Source organism: Arachis duranensis, chromosome 6 (genome assembly GCF_000817695.3).
Source record: "Arachis duranensis cultivar V14167 chromosome 6, aradu.V14167.gnm2.J7QH, whole genome shotgun sequence".
Lineage (NCBI taxonomy): Eukaryota > Viridiplantae > Streptophyta > Magnoliopsida > Fabales > Fabaceae > Arachis > Arachis duranensis.
In genome coordinates, this window is record NC_029777.3 from 30905947 (window position 1) to 30912961 (window position 7015).

General features: G+C 39.5%; 2 protein-coding genes across 2 annotated transcripts; both read right to left on the minus strand.

Moving 5' to 3' along the window:
* Positions 1-1325: 1325 nt before the first annotated feature.
* LOC107493513 (uncharacterized) lies at positions 1326-2792 on the minus strand. The gene is made up of 4 exons (XM_016114606.1): positions 2446-2792; positions 2126-2277; positions 1637-1771; positions 1326-1378 (listed from the first exon to the last, which is right to left on the minus strand). The coding sequence occupies exons 1-4, from the start codon at positions 2790-2792 to the stop codon at positions 1326-1328; spliced, it is 687 nt and encodes a 228-aa protein (XP_015970092.1).
* Positions 2793-3532: 740 nt separating this feature from the next.
* On the minus strand, positions 3533-6517 carry LOC107493514 (uncharacterized). The gene is made up of 4 exons (XM_016114607.1): positions 6447-6517; positions 5866-6226; positions 4515-4677; positions 3533-3993 (listed from the first exon to the last, which is right to left on the minus strand). Exons 1-4 carry the CDS (start codon positions 6515-6517, stop codon positions 3533-3535), a joined length of 1056 nt encoding a protein of 351 aa, XP_015970093.1.
* Between the last annotated feature and the right edge of the window lie 498 nt (positions 6518-7015).

Here is a 7015-nt window from a genome sequence, read left to right on the forward strand (position 1 = left end):
ACTCGCAGAAAAGACCATCGACGCGTACGCGTGACCAACGCGTCCGCGTGACATGCGCCACGTGTAGAAAAATGCAGAAAAACGCTGGGGGCGATTTTTGGGCTGTTTTGACCCAGTTTCCAGCCTAGAAAACACAGATTAGAAGCTTCAGAATGGACAAATCAAGTGGTCCCCACCCATCAGCTAAAGACTTGTTAATTAATTCGAATTTAAATTCAAATCTTATTTTTAGGAAAAGATATTATTTTTAATTTTAGATAATTAGATTTTAATTTTATTAGGATTAGTTATAAATAGGAATTTAGATGCCATTAGATTGGAACTCTGTACATCTTACCAGGATCCTTATTTTCACTGAGTCATGAGCAACTAATCCTCCATTGTTAAGGTTAGGAGCTCTGTCTATTTATATGAATTTATTTGTTTGATCTTTCTAATTTAATCCATGTTTTGATTTATATTTCAATAGTTGTTTTCGCTCTTTATTTTATGAATTTGGGTGGAACAGAAGTATGACCCATGTTCTAATTGAGTTCTTGTAAAACTTGGAAAAGCTCTTTACTTGAACAACAGCTTGAAAACATATTATACTGAATTTCTAATTGTTTGTATTTAACGGGATACGTGACATATAATCCCCTTATTTTTGGATAATTAGGATTCTTTTGGCATATAAACTAGAAATTGATCCTCACCCTCTAATTGAAATTAATTGACCAAGGAATTGGTAGTTAATGAATTTTAGAGGAGACTAGGAAGGTCTAAGGAATTAGGGTCTAGTCACACATAGTTTGCCATGAATTAAATCTTACATAATTAAATTAGTTAGTAAGAAATGTCAATCCGGAAGAATAGATAACTCTGAAGCCTTAACTATCTTCTCCATATTTTATTCTCAACTTATTTATCTGTATGTCTTTAATATTTCAAATTTACTGTTTAATGCTCTTTGAACTTCCAACACTATTTTCTGTTTGTCTAACTAAGCCTATCAAACACTATTGTTGCTTGATCCATCAATCCTCATGGGATCGACCCTTACTCACGTAAGGTATTACTTGGTACAACTTGGTGCACTTGTCGGTTAGTCTGTGGTGTTAAATGCCGCACCAATATCCAAGCACACCAAACCTGCCAAAAAAAAACTACAGCCAAGGAACAAGTGGTAATCAATTTCATCGCCTATGTTACATAAGATACAAAGAGTATCTTCTTGGTTAAGAACCCTGAACCGACGCAGTCTCTCCTTCGTATTAACCTTGCTAGTCAATACAAACCAAACAAATAACTCCACTCTAGGAGGGACAAGCCCTTTCCAAATTGACCTAGTAAAGCTGTAACTTGATATATCCCCCAGAGCCATTTCCACCTGCAACACCTGCACAAATGAGTTAGTAGAAAAATACCTTATTTATCATATTTTCACACAACTCTATCCTCTCTCCCAAGTGCAAGTTTGACTATTCTCAATGTTTTGTGAAGCTGGTTCACTTGATCCAACTCCCATTGGAATAGTTCTCACCTCCATTGAAAATTCCATATCCAAACTAACCCATCCCAAAACTCACAATCCTTTATCATTGATCCTCTTTGGTTTGAAACATAGAAAAGCCTTGGAAAATGATCTTTCAGAGACCCATCAGTAAGCCAGACATTCTCCCAGAACCGAGTACATCTCCCATCACCACCTCCACAGCCAATCCAGTAATCATCTTCTGCCTAACTTCTTGATTCTTGAACTGTAGTTGACAAATATCCTTCCACGGACCCCCTGATCAGGTAGTTTCTGAGAGGATAGAAGCTCATTTGGATTCAAGTTATTACAAGAGCATATCACCTTCTTCCACAACGGACACTCCTCCTCAGAAAACTGCCACCACCACTTAAACAAAAGGGCTGTATTGCGTACCATAGCATCTCCAACTCCCAGTCTGCCTAACCTTTTAGGAGCCTACACCACATCCCACTTCACCGAGGCCATACCAGACCTCCCATCCTCTTTACTCCATAAAAAAACTTCTTTGTAAGAAAATAAGTTTCTCTGCAACAGTCTTTGGCATCTTATATAGGCTCAAATAATAAACCGGAAGGCTATTCAACAAAGATTTAATAACCACCAACTTACCGGCTTTATTGAGCGCCTTGGCTTTCCAGAGGCTAAGCTTCTCTTCCACTTTGTCTATAATTAGCTTCCATGTCTTGACCAACCTTGGGTTTGCGCCTAATGAGATGCCCAGATATTTAACTGGAAGGGAGACCAGCTTGCAGCCTAACACACTGCACATACATCTTACCCATTGCTCATCACAGTTAATAGGAATTAAACTCGACTTCTCAAAATTAATACTTAAGCCTGACATCAACTCAAATCACCGAAGCAACCTCTTGTAATTCTTGATGGTCTCATCTTCAGGAGAGCAGAACAAAATAGTATCATCAACAAACTATAGATGCGACAACTCAATATGATCTCTTCCAACCAACAATGGGGATAAGCGACCATTCCTAACTGCTTCTTCCAGCATTCTATGTAAGACATCAACAACAAGTACGAATAAGAACGGAGACAAAGGGTCACCTTGTCGCAGGCCCCTTTCCATCTTGAACGGCTTAGAAGGTGAGCCGTTTATCAGTACTGACATAGAGCACGAACTCACACACTCCATAACCCACGCCCTCCATCTCTGTCCAAAACTCATTTTCTGCAACACGAGGTCTACGAACTTCCACTTTACTTTGTCATATGCTTTCTGGAAGTCTAACTTTATTATTGCCGCTTTCATCTTCCTCATTTTAATCCACTAAACCGTTTCGCATGCGATAAGCGCCCCATCATGAATCTTTCGACCCTTAACAAATGCACTCTGCGTCTCACCTACTAATCCAGGCATAACTGCTCTCATCCTCTTGACTAGCATCTTCGAGATAACCTTATACACACACCCCACCATGCTAATCGGGCGTAAATCTTTGATTTCCTTAGCACCAGTAAACTTAGGGGCCAGTGCCACCCAAGTTACATTAGCATCTGTTGGCAACCTTGAAGATTGGAAGAAACCCATTACCGCTGTCATAAATTCAGAGCCAGTTTCTCCCTAACACTTCTTTATAAAATTCATGTTGTAACTATCACTTCTTAGAGCCTTGGATGATTCACAATCCCACACTGCCTCTCTAACCTCCTTAGGAGTTGGTAATATCTCTAGAGCCATAGCATCCTCCTCGTCGATCCTTTCCACCAGCCCATCTCTGAACCCCACTATCGGAGACTTCTCTTGATGATATAATTCCTTGTAGAACTCCCTTATGGCAATCTTAATCCTAACTTGATTCCTTATCAACCTCCCATTAATGACCAGAGCATCAATTCTATTATTCCTCCTTCTTGCTGAAGCTAAGTTATGGAAATGCCTTGGGTTTTTATCCATGTGCCTCGCATGCCTAGACCTCGACATCCATTTTCAGTGTATTTCTTTCCTCATATACCACTTCCGCAACAAGAAACTAAGGCTCTCCTTCTTGCTTCCATTGTTCAGTCATATGTCCCATTACCAACCATGTCATCAATTTTCTTAATCTCTTCTTCAAACTTTGTGATTTTTTTGTCCATGTCACCAAAGTTGTCTCTGTGCCATCTTCCCAAGGGACCTGTCAAAGCCTTCAATTTATCAGTGAATTGTATAGCTCCCAACCCTCTCCATTCCTCCTTAACCATCCTTAGAAACCCTTCATGTGTAAACCACAAATCAAGGCAACGAAAAGGTCTCGGTCCATCCCTTATCCTCTTATCTTCCACTATAATAGGGCAATGATCTGACAAACCCCTTGGTCCACCTCTTAAGCGGGTTTCTGCAAATGACTCAAGCCATTTTAGGCTAACCAGGACTCTATCGATGCGGCTACAAGAACGTCCTCGAAACCATGTAAACTTTCGGTCAGTAATCGGCAAGTCCACCAATCCTATGTCATTTATCCAATCCTTAAACTCTTGCGCTGACAAAGACAAGTTATCAGTGCCTCATCTTTCCTCCACCTGTGTAATTTCATTAAAATCCCCTAAAAATCAACAGGGGCCCTGACACAACCCAGCCACATAACATAGCTCTTCCTAGAGGTGTTCAAAATAGATCCGGACCGAACTAAACCGACCAACCGAATCGAAAAAATTGAAATCGAATAAACCGATACTCGAACAAACCAAAAAAAATTTATTTTGCTATTTTTTCTGCGGTTCGGTTCGGTTTTTGATTTTGATACTGAAAACTCCAACCAAACCAAACCGAACCGGTAAACTAAATAAACCCTAAAATAACCAAGCCCACCCCACCCTAAAACAGAACTCTCACATCTCATCTTTCTCAATACTCTAAAGAAACCCTAAAACCCTTACCCTACTTCCTCAATCTAGCACCAAACCCCTTCCTCCCAGCACCTCCCAGCACGGTCGTCCTCACATCCACACCACCGTCGCCGATTTGCCGGACAGAACCGTGGCAGACAGTTTCTTCACAGACAACACGCTTGTAGAGTCGAAACGGCACCCACAGGCCACAGTATCGTTTTCTTCGTCATTGACAGCACCCACAACATCGTCTCCTCCACGCCGTCTCTCTCGACGTACCCACAGCCATTATCTTCGCACATAGCAGCCGCCACCGACCGAGTCAGATATGGAGCCTGAGTCAAGTAAAAAATTTTCGTTCAATGTATTTATTGCTGATTGTTGTTCATTGCTCAATGTATTTGTTGTTTGATTGCTGATTGTTGTTCACTGTTCATTGCTGATTTTTTTGAATTAAAAGTAAGTTTATTTTCTACTATTCATTGTTCATTGGTTTACACCATTTAAATGTTTCCATTTATTTCAGTTTTTCCATTTCGTCAAAAGTTATGGTGGATAAGAAATAAAAAATGATGGATAGATTGTGTGAAGAATAGTATTCTACTCCAAGTTATATGTGTTACTCAGTTAAATATATAAATCATATATTTTGTCGCTACAATAGATTGAAAATGCTGGACTTTATAAAAATTTGAACTCTTAACTCAACCTTTTCCATTTATTGTTAGAGTTTTTCTAATAATATATCTATTTTTTCAACCTGGTGATGAGCAAGCTTTCCATGAATCAGGTCATGTTGTTAGAGGTTGGTTCTTAAAACATTTTACAAAAGTGTGTGTGTTTTATACAGGGATAAAAAGTCAATGCAGATGTTAAGATTTACATGTGTATATGAGAGATTTGATTCTTTATTTGTGCATACCCTTAATGTGATCTTTGATTTACACCAGCAATGTCAACTTTGATTTATGTAGTTTATTATTAATTCTGACAATATTGCAGCTTCAGATGCTTGCGGATCTTAAGGAAGAAGGTCCCGACACAGTTCACAGAGTGAAGAAATAACTAATAAGCACCTTGATTTCATTGCCATGTTTTATGTATGGTAAGTATTTTCTTTTACAACAGCACTAGGTATTGAAGTTAAAGTAGAAGCCAGGTATATTTTTTCTACAATTGTAAACCGATAGTTTATCAGTTCTGTATACTAGCATCATTACTTTTAGAACAATCCCCTAATCCAGTCTTATTTTCTCATTTGGGGTCCTATCCTACAAATTGTTTTCCCATTGAAGCAATGAAATTGGACCAATGCTACAACGCATAGTTATATAATTTAAGAAAACTGGTATTTTTTTTGAATTGATTGAAAAACCGAACAAACCAAACCAAACCAAACCAAATTTGATTAGTTTGGTTTGGTTCGGATGGTTTCGGTAAAAAAATCGAACCAAACCGAACCGCAGTTTAATTAAATGATTAGATTGGATGATTTTTCTCTAAAAAATCGAACCAAACCGCACCGCGAACACCCCTAGCTTCTCCCACAAAACAAGTTTCTCATCTCTAGCATGTGCACCATAAACCAAGAAGAAAGTACAGTTAATAGAATTTTCTGACAGATCACCTTCAACATTCAATCGTCTATCACCTTTATAGCAATTTCTCATTTTAAAAAAACCCTCATCCCACATTAACAACAACCCACCAGAAGCAACGTCGGATCCTACATACTCCCGCCCCGCACAACCGTTATCCCAAATTTTTAAAACATCAAATCTAGTCACTAGCTGTCTCTTAGTCTCTACCAATCCTAACATATTCAATCTATAATTATTCTTAAGATCTTTAACCATTCTCAGCTTTTCGTCACCCCTTAACCCCCTAATATTCCATGAACTAACAATAATTTTAAATTAATATTACACACCTTATTGTGACATTTAGGCCTGCTCTGCCTTGCTTTAGCCTTCTGTTTTGCCAACCTTTTTTTCGAGCAATTTCTTCATTTTGTTCTTGGAGAATAGCCATTATGTCGTCCTCTTCATTGCATAGCATTACTCCTGATTCCTTTGCTAAATCCTAAGTCCTTTGGTTTTCCAACATTTGCTCATTCAAGCTTACACGCTCGTTTCCCTTGTCCTCATCATCATTGACCTTCCCTTCTTCCTCCATGTGGTCTTCTGTGTCTCCATAGCCCTATCCCTCATTCTGAACCATCAGGTTATTGTCATCAAGCGAAGAAAGTCCCGAGCCTTTGTTAGCTTCAATTGCACTAGCAACTATCTCCTCTGGTTGAATCCTTCTATTCGTAACTTCCCCTAGTGGAACCCCTTTAGATAACGTCCCTGCCCTTGCATCCTTCTTGTCCTTGTTAACATCACGAATCTCCTGGCATTTTTGCTTCGCTTCAGCTCCAAGGAGTTCTTTGATTCCTTCAGAAGTTTCATTTTCTTCCAACACGGTATTTCTAGCTTCTCCTTGCTCTGTCCTTGAACCCTGTACAGGTTCTGTTTCCAACCTAAACCCCCTTACCACTACTAGTTTGACCCCTCTGGCCACCTTCATCTCACCAACAGCAAGGTTCAGCTCCCACGCACCACCAGCAAGCCTAGGGGTGGCTTCAACCTGGACCAGCAACCCCTTCGACTTTCCTCCACCGTATTGTCCATC

What these genes read in the sequence shown, in the direction of transcription:
- LOC107493513 (XM_016114606.1), bottom strand. Translation starts at nt 2,792, where the DNA reads ATGAGGAAGATGAAAGCGGCAATAATAAAGTTAGACTTCCAGAAAGCA. An exon ending in CAAGGCGCTCAATAAAGCCG is followed by an intron (nt 1,772 to 2,125) that starts GTAAGTTGGTGG and finishes CTACCTGATCAG; the next exon opens with GGGGTCCGTGGAAGGATATT. An exon ending in AATGTCTGGCTTACTGATGG is followed by an intron (nt 1,379 to 1,636) that starts GTCTCTGAAAGA and finishes TCATTTGTGCAG; the next exon opens with GTGTTGCAGGTGGAAATGGC.
- LOC107493514 (XM_016114607.1), bottom strand. Translation starts at nt 6,517, where the DNA reads ATGGAGGAAGAAGGGAAGGTCAATGATGATGAGGACAAGGGAAACGAG. An exon ending in AGAAGCTAGGGGTGTTCGCG is followed by an intron (nt 4,678 to 5,865) that starts GTGCGGTTTGGT and finishes TACTTGACTCAG; the next exon opens with GCTCCATATCTGACTCGGTC. An exon ending in TTCGACTCTACAAGCGTGTT is followed by an intron (nt 3,994 to 4,514) that starts GTCTGTGAAGAA and finishes TGTCTTTGTCAG; the next exon opens with CGCAAGAGTTTAAGGATTGG.